We start from the raw sequence: 15,475 nt of genomic DNA on the forward strand, positions 1-15,475 counted from the left end.
AAACTTGCAGCTACTCTAGCCTTTTTTTTTTTGCGCAGCTGCAGATGGTAAAGTCTATCAATCAAGCTTTCCCAGCTTTGAGAATCTGCCACTGAAGCTGTCTCTCCTCTGTGTTGCAATTACATTTTTGTCTTTTACAGAGTTTTGTATCTTAGATATTTTATTGCTACTAATCAGATTGCGCTTTTGGGCTGCAGATAACTTTTGGTTTTCCTCAGATATATGCGTATTAAGATCTTCCAATGATTTGTTAATTAAATATACTATTCACTTGCAGTAAATTAGCTGTATCATGCTTTCAAAGGGCAAGGATACTTTGGGGAAATTAATGCCTACCGTATCAATGGAATGAGTCAAAGTTCAGGCAAACAAGTGGCTTACAAAAAGAAAGGAAAATACATTGTTGGCTGTTTCTTACCATCCTGGTGGTTGCAAATCTTGTGATAGTGAATAGAGGTAATGCTGCAGGGGGAAGGCTGCAAAGTCTTCCTCAGCCTGGTGAGCTGATCAGTCAGCTGCCAGCATCTGTACAATACTCGATCAATGTTTCTATTCACTAACAAAGAAATTCAGTGTGCACAAACACAACGTACTCTGAGCTGAGTTATTAAGCAGTACTTAATTCTACCTCTGAGTTTCATGCTCTTGCTTTTTTTGAGACAGCCCCTTATATTAGCACGTTGCCTTGCAACACGCTGGTGCAAATTCTGTTGTATGTTCTGATGTAGCCTGTGCTGTCCCTTTGCTCTTTTTATGATACTGCTGTTTCAGACAAATTTTGGTGTAAAAGTGACTATGCTTCTTGTATCTTCAGGCATCCCTACTAGACATAATGAAAGTGGAAGTTGTGATCTATAACTTAGTTTGACCCATCCTTGTCCCAGGGTGTCTGTAACTACCTGAGGTCCAGAGACGGCAGATACAAAGCAATGGAGGGGGTGAGCTAAGGCTGAGAGGAGCTGTGGTTGCAAGCAGCTGCATTGCACTCAACCAAAGATGAGGAACAGCCAGAAGGCCTGACCTCAATGTCAGTTCAATAGCTTTTGAAACTATTTTGGACTCCTCTTTTTTTTTAAAACAAACAAAACAAAAAAACCCAAAAAAAAAACCACAAAAAAAAAGAAAAAACGAAAAAGAAAAAAAGGAAAAAGTGCAGCTTCCTCTTTGGCACTGCTAGTTAATATCTCACTGTAGGTACCTTCCAAAGCTGTGATGAAATATGAAGTTAATAGATCACTAGCAAGCTTTCAGTCAGAATGATGCATTATTCAAAGTGGAATTAGCTAGAAGGATCAATGCACACCCATTACGCTATTTAAAATAATCATTGGAAGACTGATTAACTTCCCCTCCCCCCCCTTCAAACAACATAGTGAATGATAAGTTTAGGAACACCCCCTCTGCTTACATATGCACCTCATGACTTCTGTATATTTTCATTCATAATGGGATTATTAACACCTGAAGGCCAAACCCCAGATTTAACTTAACAGAATTTGCCTTCAAACCACTGAACCTGAAAACAGTTGCCATAGGTAAAGGCGAACTCAGCTCTAATGCACATTTTGAAAAAATCAAAGGTCATGGAAGTATCTATGTGAAATAGTGCATGTGCCAGCATAAGCTTCAGTGTCACATCTTGCCTGGGTACCTGTTATTCTCTCTGATTTTCCACATGAGCAGCAACTTGAAGTATTAAGGGGGCTGTTTCCATTTCTTGTTTTCCCTTAAAATATATTCTGCAGGATACTTACTTTGGGCAGTCCATTCATTATACAGCAAATGCTTTCTGTCTCCCAGCTCACCTCTGTCAGGCTGCAGGCTCTTGGCCAGATTTGTCCTTTTGCATCGACTTATAAAGGAGATGTGCAATTATAGCATATATGGGGGAGATGGAAGAAAATATCATCTGTGGAGGAGCAGGAATGCATCATTCTTGGATCATTTAGTGCTTGTGAAGGTGAAAAATTCACAGCACCAAATCTAGCTTATCATTGTGATGAGAGCTCTGTAGGCATTTGCTTGCCTTCACAGATTGCTCAATGTGCTGTAGTGTCGACCAGTATCCCTTCTCACCCATCAGTTCTCCTGAAAAGGTCCAAATAAATATTTCCTATTGTTTTTCAAGGCAAAGCACATGTAAAATTTTCCCATCTATTCATCCACATTCCAGATTCTGCTGAAATCTTTCACTCCCTTTTATTCAGAAATGTTTAAGAAATGAGATATTTATCCACAACCAGATTTTACAATGTAGACTTCAAAAGGGAGAGAAGAGAGAGGGGAGACAATGGACTTTGTGCAGAGCAAAAGGCTGCATACCACAAAGCCAGGATGTATATCCTTTCGCAGTGCTGCAGAGCGATGCAGGGTTAATGCATCATTGTTCCGAAGGGTTAGGAGTAGGACCTACCCATGCTGTTAGTTATCTCTAAAATAATTTGGCCCAAAAAATATGGATTTGAAGAGTTTCACAAGCAATATGCCATGTACTTCGCTGAGAAAAGTATGTTTCTTTTGTCTGTGATTATCTTGGATTCTTTGAAATCTTGTTGCTGTGATGTTAAAATACATAGCGTGGCATAACGTTTGCATTAATGGAATTCTCATTTCTATTCTAAAGCGGTGAAAATCAGGTCCTTTCCCATAGAGACTCAGGACTGGCATCTGTCCAACAGTACTGAGCTGATAAGAGAATAAATTGCTTAACCATGTTGATTGTCCTGAAACCCTACAGGACAATTTAATCTCTGCAACCTACTTAATTTATAATAGTTTTCTTTTTCGTCTTAGTTGTTTGTACAGAGTGTTTGGAGACTTGAGTATTTGGCTGGTGAGCTGTAGATCTTAACCGCAAGCTGAATGGGAGCTGAAGGCATACGGTTGGGGGAATATTACCCCTGACTTTCACCGTTGTAATTGAAAGTAGAATTTGACACATTGGCGTCTCTCTGTGTCAGCCATTGTCACTGGCTTCAGCTGCCACGGTTAAGTGTGTAGTCATTCATCCTTGGCAGACACTGTCCTTTACAGCACAAGAGAATGGTCTTTGGATGTTAATGCCACAGCACTCTGGGAGCAGCTGGCTATATCGAATTCAAGGCATGCAGATTGTCTTGGCCATTTTACTTAGCAGATGGGTAAGGCTTGATAGATTGAAGATTTAGTTTCCAAGTCAAGGGCCAAATGTTGCAGTGGGAGAGAAAAGTAAATTATATCACTATTCGGAGGGGAAAGGCTCAGGTACCGTATCGCAAAATTGTTGCCATTCATTTTCCTCTGACTTGCACAAAATGCATGTCATTTCGCCTTTCAATATAGCCGACTATGGCATTCTCCTTCGTTTTGAGATGCTTTGCAATACTGTCTGTGAGCCCATTTAATGAGCTTGAAAGCAGTTGCTGCAAATTTATGACAGTTTAATAAGTCTAAATGCCAGATATTTTTTTAAGGTGGAAATGAAAGATAAATTTGTATTTTGTATCACCCCGAATAGGTGGTTTTTCTTCTGTTCTTTTCTCCCCACACCCTTTTCTCCAATACAGCAGATCTATGTAAGCATATTTTTAAAAGAGAATTGTATTCCTTACTCCTGAGCTTCTTAAGCTATTAATATTCACCTACTTTTCACAAGGTGGTTAGTACCAGTGATCATTAGAGAGCTTTGTGGTGCTTCCCCCAGCCCTTCTCACGTTGGCTGGTGGGAAGATAACCTGACTTTTGGAGAGGCTGCCCAGAGCGGTGGAAAATGGGAGAAGTCTGGCCCTTTAGGCAGGGGTCTTGGAGGTAAGATCTGGTGTCGCTGGGTGGTCTAACTGCTTCAATGTATGTTTGGGGGTTCCTCTGCTTTTATTTGTCACTGTTCCTAAAATAAGCATTGTAAGCTCAAAATTTTTGCCTGAGACTTTTTTTTTTTTTTTTTTTTTTTTTTGCTTTATAGAATGGTTTCCAGCAGACAGACAGATCTTGGACTACATATATGACTTTAGCATATGGTTTAGATTATATAGCATGGGGTGTAAATTTTAACACTTTACAACTCTGCTGATTTTTGTAAAAGCAGAGACATCAGGAGGTTCTGAGTTTGTCCTATAAAGCTCAATCAGATGAACAGAGCTTCAGCTACTTGGTGTACAATTAATGACAGAATATGAGAACTGGTTAGAGTTTTTAACTCATTAGGAGACACTGAGCTTAGTACTGCTGTAACACAGGGACTTTCAGCAGAGTAGTACCTTGCCCGCTAACATCTATTTTTACATGCTGTGACTTGGTGCCCGTACTAGCATGGTCAGCCTGGCTGTGGTGCTGTCTCTGCTCTCATCATGCTCCTGCTTTGCTCCTTTGCTGGAACTTTCCTCTTTGGAGTATTAATAACGTTATCCTGAGAAGGTGCTTAGCTCCCTGACCTGCCCGCTACCCTATTGACTCTGAGGGTAGGGCTGCAGGAACAGCATTTTCAAGCCAGGGGACAGCAGGCTGTGCTGCTGAAAGGTGTTAACGCTGTTGTCAATAGAGTTCGTGACTGATCAACCTTGTTGTTCACTAAGGAATGAATCATTTCTCAGTCCCTGCACTACATGCAGGAGCTGTAAGTAAATGCAGCCTGTCTAGAGTAATGATTTCCACCATGACTTCACTTGAAGAACATCTCTGTCTTATGCTCCAGAATGGGGTCACTTGTGCATTACCTTTTCCTACATTGCCAATGCTTGTTTTGTACATTGCATTAACATCAAGCCATTGCTTCTACTCAGAATGGCATGCACACCAGGTATCGAAGTCACCCACAGGGTATGATAAACAAAGAGATTTTGCTTCCTCATGTCATGTTCATCCCATATTTACCCTCTGTTAGCACAGGAAACTGCTTAATGATATCTCTGTGTTTATTTTTCCCTTGCGCTTAGCATGATAGTTACCTATTTATTTCTGCTGAAGAGGATTACAGGCATTTTTCAATTATAAATGATGCACACAAGTATTATTTATCTTGCTTACTGCAGACCTATAGAGTGTTAGTCAGTCTTGAGCAAAAGCATCTTGTTCAGAAAACAACATTTGTAGTAGCGGTACCATGGGTATTTAGGGCAATTTCAGGATGGTTTTCCATCTGTCCATTAATACTTGCTGTGCAGCATGCTCAAGACCATAGCATAGCAGGTTTGTGTTTGTGTGCGACATTCGTGTGCTTGAGAAATTGTCATTTATGATGTGTCTTCTGTGCTAGCCTCTTGGAGGAGGAGAGGGAAACTCATTGCTTTTGTCTCACTGGGAAAAAAAAAGCTTTGCAGAGCTTTGGCAGGCATGTGTTGGGTGAAGCCTAAGTGCTGAAGACCCTGTTACAGATGTACGGTCTTTCTCTAATTCTGCATCCAAGGTATTATGAGAAATGTGGCATGTAAAGCCAATCTGAAGAATTCATTGCTGTTTTCCTTCAGGATATATTCATAAGATAATAAAAACCACACTGTTGTAATACAGATGATATAACAGAAAAAGATAAAAACAGTTTGTAGAAGAATATAAGCTCAAGTTTCATGACATGGAATCATAAAGGAGGTCAGAAGGACACTTCTTATTCTACAGATTTTTGTCCTTTTTATTATTCTGCTTTTTTTTGCCCTTCCTTTCTTTTAAGTATCAGTTGTTGTCAGAGACAGGATTCTTGTATGGGTGAATCTCTGATCTCAACCAGCATGGTAGCTCCAGGCCAGTTAAACTAGAGATGTACAGCAATGGGGATAGAACTTGACATTTTGAGTTTCAGAAACCTCCTTTTCTCTGTGAACACAGGCAGAAAAAGGATACAGAGAAGTGCAAAAAAATAGAGAGGAAATTCAAGGTGGGGTGGGGTTTTTTTTTAAGAACCTGAAAAAAAAAAAACATAAGAAAAGTTTTGTTCTGAAGCCTGAACCATTCCACAAAATGAGAAAACTTTTGGGCACTTTTCTAATGGTATTACCATGATCCTGAAACAGTTGTAGTGAGGTTTGGGAGAACAGTGTGTGAGTATGAGGAAAAAGGAGAAAAGCATCTGGAAACAAAGTAAGACTTTATGCTGTACAGGTCTGAACTGACATCACAAGTGGTACATGTTTGCATGTGATTTTTAAAGAAACTTGAGATACCAGTCCCCATACCCTTGGAGAAAACAAGATTACAGATGCACAGAGCATTTGCTTTCCAGCCTCCAAAGAAAGAACGTGACTCTTGATCTCATGCTATTGAAGAACACAGCACATTTGCAGAATACGCTATCAAAAAGATTGCGTAGCTGGATCTATATAGGCATACCACCTCAGCAGATTAAAGAGGCGCTGCCAAGGCTGAGGTGAAGAATTGATCTACTTTGACAGAAAATCCCAAAAGGAAGAGTTTTAACCTTTAGGATTCTTTCCATCTATTTGCTTTCTTCAAACTGATTGCAGCTGTCACCAGAAATAAAAACAAAGCAAACAAAATAAAACTATTTACCACTTATAGTTAGGCAGCAATAAATAAAACATTGTTCAAGTCCAGTGCAAGTTTTTCTTGCAGTCTTGTATTAAACTGTTTGTAGCTTTTTAAATGATTTTTTTTTTTTTTTTTTTTTTTAGTGGTAGCCATGGCTTGGAGAGATCTGAATAAATGGAAAAGATGCAGGAATGTGTCTAGCAACAGCTCTGCATTTTCAGTGATATGCAGAAGCCAGACAGAGCCTACAAAGTGGGTCAATGGGTCCAGTGTACTGTGATTACTATTTATAAAGAATCCAAAGTGTACAGAACACCCCTTTGGGCATATAAAAGTTCACGCTTCAAAGTGCTTACAGCCTTCAGGGCTAATAATATTATTGCCAGTAACATCTAAGCTGTATATATTTCAAAGCTGCTGTTGCTAGTTTCATAATTTTATTGCATATCTTGCCCTACCTGATCATTGTAAGTTCTGGAGCACCATGATGAGAAAGGGATCTTCAATTTCCATTTAAAATGCTAAACCAAAAAAAAAAATTTTGTCTCTAGACAAGAGCACGAAAATGCATCTTGAACACAGTGGAGTAGTTAAAAGGCCCAATAAACACAAAAATGAAAGGTGGCTTGTTATGGTTTTTTTCAATGCAGTTAGCTAAGAAGATAATGAGGTTTCTAAGATTCCTAATTAGTCATGGGGAGGAAGGACAAGAAGAGACATGCTTGTTCTTTTGAAACTTGGGCAGTGAGTCCCATTTTTCTCCTCAGGCCATTAAAAGTCGTGATTTTTTTTACAATAAAGCATTTTTTGGATGTGCTGTGATCAATGATGTCCTTTTCCTAAGAGTGCACTCCAAGCTGGTGCTGTGCTTTACGCAACAGTGTGCTCCCTGCTGGGCGCGATGTCCTGTCTCATGGATTTCTTCTTTTATCTCCGCTCCTTTCCTCATACGTTAATGCGTGGCCATAAAATGATTAAACTTTGTCTTCCCTGATGACATTGAGGTCATGGGCAGGCAATAAAGTACAGAGGAGCTCTTTTTGCATTCGATTTGTTTGCCATTGGCAGCAGTCCATCCAAAAACGATCAACACGGCACAGGCTTCTGATGCTGACCAGTGGCAAAAAAAAAAAAAAGAGAAATAGACCATGTGGATGAGGTGCATGCCAGTATTTATTTCCCAAAAGTAAATTGGAAAGTATCTTAAATAATAGAACATGTTCACAGAAATTGTGAGTTATTCCTTTAATACCTCTGAAGGAGGCAAAAGGTTAAAAAAAAAATTGCATTATTGGTTGTAAATTCCTTGGCTGTGTTACAAGTAAGTGACTGAAGTGATGGGTTTAATTTCTAAGTTGTGGAGCTCAACAGGGTTAATCCCTCCTGCTGCCTTCGCCGCCTCTCTCTGGTGCTAGGTCTTACCGTTGCAGAGGACACGGGTGATCGCTGTGTGATAGAAGAAATACTGCAGGATACGAGTTTTTGGTGTGGCAGTGCCAGCAATTACATCATCAAAAATCAGAGATTTCTTCTAGATCCTCTCACAAAGCTTTTTTCTCTCTCCCTTGTCCAAGTGACACTAAATTAAATAAGTGTAAAAATATGAATAGCAAAGAGATGCCAAGACCTAACTCCATTACGGCTAAAAGAGGTCCAGCTTCACTGATTTCGGTGGCAGCACCAGATTTATTCCCCTATCAGTAAGGGATGAACTGGTCTGAGATAACTTCTGTTTATCACAGCAGTTTTCCTCTGTGAAAGCAGACGTAGATGGAGAAAAATTCAGCACTCTGGTTTTAGGCTTTGCTGGGCTGATAATATGGCTAATGTTTTAATGAATTCAGAGGACGCTTTCTTTTGATTTAACCTTCCTTACTTTATTTTATTACACCATGTATCTTTGGCATTTGGTGAGGAGCCATTGAGAATGTGAGAACTAAGCAGCTTGTTAGATAACATCTTTTTTTTTTTCTCTCTAGAAGATTAAGCTGAGACTGTTCTGCCTGATGACAGAATAGATGTAACCAATCCTGTATCCTTTGCATGTAGGTCAGTCAGAGGGACAATCCTGCACTGGATCCCATTATCCATGGGTTGAAGGGCGTTGTACATCATGGTAAGTACCTGCTTAAACTTTCTTCTTGCTGGAAAGGGGAGAAGGGCAGGAATATTGTCCTTAAGGGACCAGGTCACCCCTGGAAGGACGCAGCGAGCCTGTATGTTCCCCATTCACTGACGTTTAAGGGCATCACAGCCATTATTTGATTGGTAAAGATCGAGGTCATTTGTTACCTGAAAATGGTTTGGGGTTAACAGTAAACGATTTGTTTCTTTTCAGTCAGTGCTCTAGAATGCATAAGTTATCAATCAAAACCTACTGCAATATATCATTCATATTAGTACTTCGAAGGCAGCGTTGATGCTTCAGTCCTGCTATTTATCTTCTGTTTGCTCTAAAAATACTCCTCTCTGAAGTTTCTATTTGTTTATAAATTATTTGTCTTTCAAATTTAGGGAGCTGATAATGAAACAGAAAATTAACTATCTATGAAAATTAATTAAACTTTGCAGCAGATGAACATCTTTCTAACACTGACATAAATACGATCATTCAGCTGTTCTGATGCATATAAACCTATTATCCTTGAACTTATAGCAGGTACTGAAATAAATATTAATATATTTAATACTTTTATAACCAATTTTTCCTTAGGAATTTTCCTGAAACCTTATCATGGGTAATGCATCATTAGCAGTGACATCAAGATGCTCCAGTTCCCAAAGTACTCTTGTCAGGTTTTAATATAATGATTTGTAAAGTTTTAATAATCTCATTGTAATTCAAATGGCATCTGCTGGAATGGAGCTAGGTACTATAATAAATCTCCGTCCCATCTATAGTGCTGTGATAAAACATCTTTGCACCTTTTCTGAGGATTGTCTTTAGACATTAGCTAGTGCTGTAGAGCTTAACAAACTTTTTTTTTTCTCTTGACTGCAAACCTAAAACTAGTTGACAGTGTTAGATTAAAAGAAATAGGATTTTGTATTAATTGCTTTACTTTCAGAGTCATTTAACATTGCAACTGGGAACACCAGTAAATCCAAAGAAAATTAAACATAGGGGTTAAAAGATAACATACCATAAAGTCCTTCATTTAGAGAATTTTCCATAGGTTTTGCTGTTTATAAATCGCAGGGTTCTGCTGTGAAATAAAAACACACTGTGCTGAAAAACTGTGGTGTTTTCCACAAAAATAGACGTTATTATCTACCACCCACTGGGGAACAAAACAGGCTAGCAAAAATAAAGTGAGGACCACTTGGTCTGCAAGGATTTTTCAGTGGCTATGCAATTTGACAAGGAAGTCAGGCTGCCATCTAACTGGACCAGGATCTTTTTCTAGCTTTGTTTTCTACCTGCCTTCTATTTCAAGACTCTCTACCCCCTGCAAGCATGACAGTGCTTTTTATTCTGCTCCCTCTCTTGCTCCTCGCTGCTGCAGCCAAAATAGCCACTAGTGGATAATCACACCGGCGTCTCCTAAGTGTGTTATTCCATTCCCCAAAATAATTGTTTCGGTAGGATGTGACACGGTCCCAAGGTTGTGATTGCCTGACCACATAATGATTAGTCTGTCTTGGTGCTGCCTACCCACAGCAAAATCTGGGTGGATAAAAGGCATTTATTTTTGTTTTGCTCACAATGCACAGAAGGCTGGTAGTGTTTCAAGTAAAGGAAATCACTTGATATATTTCAATAGCTTGTTTCCTTTTCAAAACATTAAGGAAGAAAAAGAGGAAAATCTCGCTTTCCTTCCTGTTTCAAAGGCCCTGATTAAAGGCCTTTTCTAAGGTTCTTTTGGCGGCTAGAGGAAGGGAATTTCCTCCTGCAAAGTAGTTCAAAGAAATTGTTCTCTTAAACATTGATGGAACGCTTCAGTGAAGAATTCTCACATCATATCTCTCTTTTAATGTTATTATATGGAATAATAGTAAAGATGTGAGCTTTTATTCCAGACACTCATTTCTTTTCTTGGTGTAATTTACTTACATCTTACACAAGCACATTTTTATGAATTTATCTGAAAAGGTTCTTCCTGCCTTCCATTTGCATTCAACTGGAACCCTAAGGCAACGTGGACTTTTTGGCTGAAATACAGTGGAAAACTCTTGTGCTTGTTGGATAGAGTGGTAGGATCAAGCAGGGATATCCAACAAAAGAAGCTGGAGAAAGGCAAAATTGAAACCTTAAATTTCTTTGCATTTTATAACACTTTCATGCCCATGTTGGTTTTAGGTGGTCATCACAATACAAAGTCGCCTATAATATTAGAAACCAAGAACACATCTGACTGTTGAGATAACTAGCTTGCTTTTACTCTAGACCACGTTTGTATATTGTCTGCTGGCTGGAGTGATCACCAGCCCCTCAGCTTTGCTCCTCTCACGTGCTTCATCTCAACATGCCTATTTAAGTAAGATTTCCCTGGTTTTCCGTGTCCCTCTCCCTCCAACTGGCAGAGCATCCTTCCTGAGTCATGCTGGACAGTCACTCCTTCCTCTCAATTATTCAGTTGTCAAAGAGGAAATTGCTCACCCACACAAACATCATCACAGCATCACCCTTGTATCTTCGTTTGCCTTGTGGTGATACTAGAAGGCTTGGTCCTGTATGAGGGCTGCGCTCTGCACCGTGCTGTGTAGGGCACCCACACTGGTCTGTCCCCATAATGGTGACACACACAGTGACCCTCAGCTATATGCGGGGGTGGTACTGGTGAGTAGTGAGCTCGTTTTTAACCATTCTTGTATAGCTTTTCATTTTTTCTGTGAAATTCTTGGATTCTCACAGTGCCCTTCCAGCGATAAGTGAACAACTGAAGTGTCAGGAGGACTTTCTGTGAAAGTGAAAGCAATTTTTGCTTGAGGTTTTGTCAGGGATTTGAATTACATACTAATTTGATGGAACATAAATAATTGTGCCCTTCACAGTGTCATCAGCTTAGTAACAATGATAGAGAAATGGACACATAAAAATCAATACAGACTCAGTTGCTACTCAGAGTTCACTTTGTTTCCTCATTCTCCAGGCATAATTTTGTAGAATCTTAATGCCACATTAAGCTTAATTTTACATGAGCAACCATATAAAGTTTCTTAGCTGGAAGGAAAACCAGTGATGTACCAAACTGCCTCGCAATGTTTGGATCAATGATAATGCTCTCGGGTTTGCCCCGCATCTTCCTGCCGAACAGCATGTTCCCATCACGTCGACACTCCCCAGCTCCCGCATCTGCCCTCGCAGAGCATTGTAAAGGCACACGAATGCCGAGGAGGCTCTTTTCAGAGCTGTCAGATGCCTGTTGCTGATTTTAAAATTGCTTTCAGTTTTGTGCTCTGCCAAGGATTTTGTCACACCTCCCGCCAGCGAGGTGCCTGCTATTCTCACTCCTGCTTTCCCTGCCATAAAGCACACGGCAAGCGTGCGTCTGCCACGGAGCCCGCTGGGGACTGACAGCTGGGAGCGTGCAGCCCCCTCTCTGCAGAAGGGATGGAGTACCAGCAGGTGTGATAGGAATTTTCAGATGCTGACTTGCCAGTGGCTTCCAGCTCTGACCGCTGGGGCTCTTTTTTAGCTCTTCTTCAAATGCTCTTCTCACCACGAAAGCTGATGGGGAAGGTCTCCGGCAATGCGGGTGCTGGTGCCATGATGCACATTCTTATTTGAAGTTGGATCATTAGGTAAAGTAATAAAATCACTAGTGCCTGGCTGCACTTCCACTGCATGTGGTGCTGCAAATCAGACTTTTCTGCCTCCATTGTGCTGCTGAGGTGCTCGGCTGGGTGCCCAGCCCTGAGCCCCTCTCTGCTCCTCATCCTTCCTCATGATGCTGAGGAGCAGGAGGGCAGAGCTGTTCTTGTGCAAGGACTGAGGAGGCTCCCAGGGCCTCAGAGAGATTGATTGTGCCCTTCTGGGAATAGGGGAACATGAAAGGCCAGGTTATGTCTTAGACAGTTGATTTGCATTAAAATGGCTACTAAAGCTTTTGTCTGCCACATGCCTCAGCAAGATCTCAGAGGAGTACCTAGCAGGATGGAACTATTGCACAGAAACACTGCTTTTTCCCGTCTCTGCTGTCTTTGACTTGCCCTTTTTAGTACCCTTTTGTATGTAAGCCACTTAGAGATGCCTTTTCCTTGTTCTTACCAGCTGCCTGAAAGGCAATAAAATGAGTCTTCTTCCCTGATGTCAGTCCTGAGGGCAGCGCCCGAGGCTGCGCAGCGTTCGCCCTCTCCCAGCCTGGCTGCAGGTGCTCTGCACGGTCCCGTTCTACCATGCAAGCAGATGGTTGTCAGAGGGAGCAGCAAACCCCAGGCCCCTGGAAAATCTTTCAGGGTGATGGAAACCATGTTTTGTCATTCTGTCCTGTTCCCTGTGTCTGTCACCAAGAATCTACACAAATCAGCAGAAAATTATTAGCAGAGCACAAATAAATTACCACAGCAGAAAAGCATCTATTAATGTCACAAAAATGGGGCTCTTATTCCCTTCCTTGTCAAAAGTGAGCACTGAAAATCAAAGTGCAGCCAGATCAAAAGCTTAGGTACAAAGTGAATCAATGGCATCTGTTGCTTGTTTGCGAACACAGGGTGGGGTGAGTGGAAGAGAGGAACCTTTGTTTATTTAAAAGGGAGTTTGGGGAAAAAACTTGCTTTTTTCTTCTGCCTTTGTATTATTAAAACGCCATAACTTAAACTTAGCATGGAGCAGAGTGTGATCTTGGGTCTCCATCGAGATGGTCGAGAGGTGTTCAGGCAAGTTGGTGGTGACCACCAAAGTTTCAGGGGCTGATGGGGAGACCATGCCAAAATACAGTGGGAGAATTGCTTTAATAATGAAAAAGGATAGAGGATAAATATGTTGTGCATCTCTCCAGTTGTCCTAGGCAAAAAGGCAGCAAATAACCTGTTAAAATAAATCAGCACTGAAAAAGAAGCAATCCAGACAGTGTTAGTTACCCTGTGGATCTATCACACCAGAAGGCATAATAACAAGAAAACACCATTAGCAGCATGACAGGTTTTTTCTTTTGTTTTTAACTTTAACCATAACACCACCTGACAAGCTGTTTGTTTTCTGCACCAAATATCCAGGGATTGTAGAGAAGAAAGGCAGGGGATAGGGGTGAGGGTGAGATGTGATACCGTGGGACCTCATCTTTTAAAGTAAAACTTTGCAAAAGCAGCAGCCCAATTTGGAACAAGGAAGGCCATCAAAGGGATCGCAGCATGATGTGTTAAACTGAGAAGGAAATGTGGAGGAGCAGTTCTTTTTCCTCAGGGATGATCTGGATATATTCTTTTGTTTTCTGATCTGTTCTTGTGTTCACAGTCAGAGTAGCCATGTGAAAGGGGCCAGGACACGATTACTGTGGAGCAAAGGGGAGGAGGAGGGAGGTGGGAAATGAATATGAGAGCAGAGGTGATAAGTTCACACCTTTATATAGGGCAGCTCTGTGCCTAACTGCAGGGCTCTGTGACATTTAAAAGAATAAATGATGGAAGTGTTGAAAATCTCTGCTCCTTCACCTGCCAGCTCTGCGGAAAGCAGTGCTGGTCACGGCCGAGTAAAGACCAGCAAGCTGACATAGAATTAATACATTGCACACAAAAAAATAATTCAAACTAACAAAGAGAAGATTGCAGTTGTTAAGAGTTAAGGTTGATGCTGAATGTGAACAAAGCACCTGCAGGGGGAAGGAGCTGGGTGCGTTGCTGGTGGGTTTTGAGGATGTTTGCTGAGAAGAGAGGGGTGGTAAAGTCCGAGAACGTGCGGCTTTGCTCTGGCGCCGCTGGAGCAAAACGTGAACAGCCTGTGCTGCTCTGGCTGCTTGTGCCTCACTTCCCCCTACCTCTGCCAGGGTCCAGTGTGCTCCAGGGATCATCTTCTCTAAACCCCTTGTCATAGTTTCTTTTTCTCCTACCTACTACGGGTGCCCATTCTATATTTCTTTGTTTCTGTGTCCCTCCAGACTTCCCTCTGCATGTTCCTCTGCCTTGGGCTAGGTTTTGCAGAACCTGGGGAAGTCTCATCCCAGTCTAGAGTGGCAGCAGCTGCTCTGCATCAGCAGTGCTTAAGCCTTAAAGTTTCAGAATTATTTTTCACTTCTTTAACAAGTTAAGACCTCTCCTCCCCAGCAAAACGTTTTCCTTCTAAGCTGTTTTAAGAGAGGGAGTGAGAAAAATTAAGCCCGAGACCAATACCTGGTATAGAAACATTCAACTTTAATATTTTTTTTTTTCATAGAAGACTTGTCTTTTCTTCGTTCCTCCCGATTTTTGTACTGCTCGCTGGTTGTCTCAGATTAAATTAATCTGCAGGACTGTGTTATTGCCTCATTCCTTTCCTCCCAGCCATGCTGTGCTTTCTGCGTCCTTACAGTTCCTTATATTGTTCAGTAGAGGCTCTGGGTTTTTAAAAAATAAATACAATTGAGAAAAATAATTACACAATAAATGACAAGAATTACCCTAAGTACAGAGGACTGTCAGAAGCTGTTCTTCATGCTGGATTTACAGAGCAAGTACTCCTCTGCTGATCATTTCAGTTGAAATAACATCCTATATTTGTAATATCATCTTTAAAACCACTGCTGTGAGTCTGGTCCCTGGCTCTGCTGTGCAGCCTGCTTTAGCTGGGGAGTTCTGGCTCAGTGGGTGTGCGGCATGGTGTCCTTTTCATTATTTTTGTGTGTTTGCCTTTTAAATGTTTGAATGCAGAAGCTTTAGAATGACTTGGCTCATCGTGAAAATGAAATTGGCAGTAACATTGTTGAACAAATTTGGGAGACTTTCAAAGCTCTTCATATTGGTATTGCAGATTTCAGTTATTCAAAGTGTAGCTGGGTAACGTTTCCACCTATCAGGCATTGCACATACATTAATTTTGGAAATAATCTCATTTTAAGATATTGTTTTCAATGCAGCCAAGTTCCTGTTTTCTTGCAGAAAAGCA

The 15,475-nt window shown here is 41.0% G+C and overlaps 1 protein-coding gene across 1 annotated transcript in view; it reads left to right on the plus strand.

Moving 5' to 3' along the window:
* Window positions 1-15,475, plus strand: part of PTPRG (protein tyrosine phosphatase receptor type G) — a 427,945-nt gene that overhangs the window by 302,743 nt on the left and 109,727 nt on the right. Inside the window, exon 6 of the mRNA XM_080382926.1 lies at window positions 8,506-8,572. Within this exon, the coding sequence (XP_080239052.1) occupies window positions 8,506-8,572 (67 nt within the window). The remainder of the gene's footprint in view (window positions 1-8,505; window positions 8,573-15,475) is intronic.

The sequence above is a fragment of the Falco punctatus genome, assembly GCF_963210335.1.
Source record: "Falco punctatus genome assembly, chromosome: 4".
NCBI classification, from domain to species: domain Eukaryota; kingdom Metazoa; phylum Chordata; class Aves; order Falconiformes; family Falconidae; genus Falco; species Falco punctatus.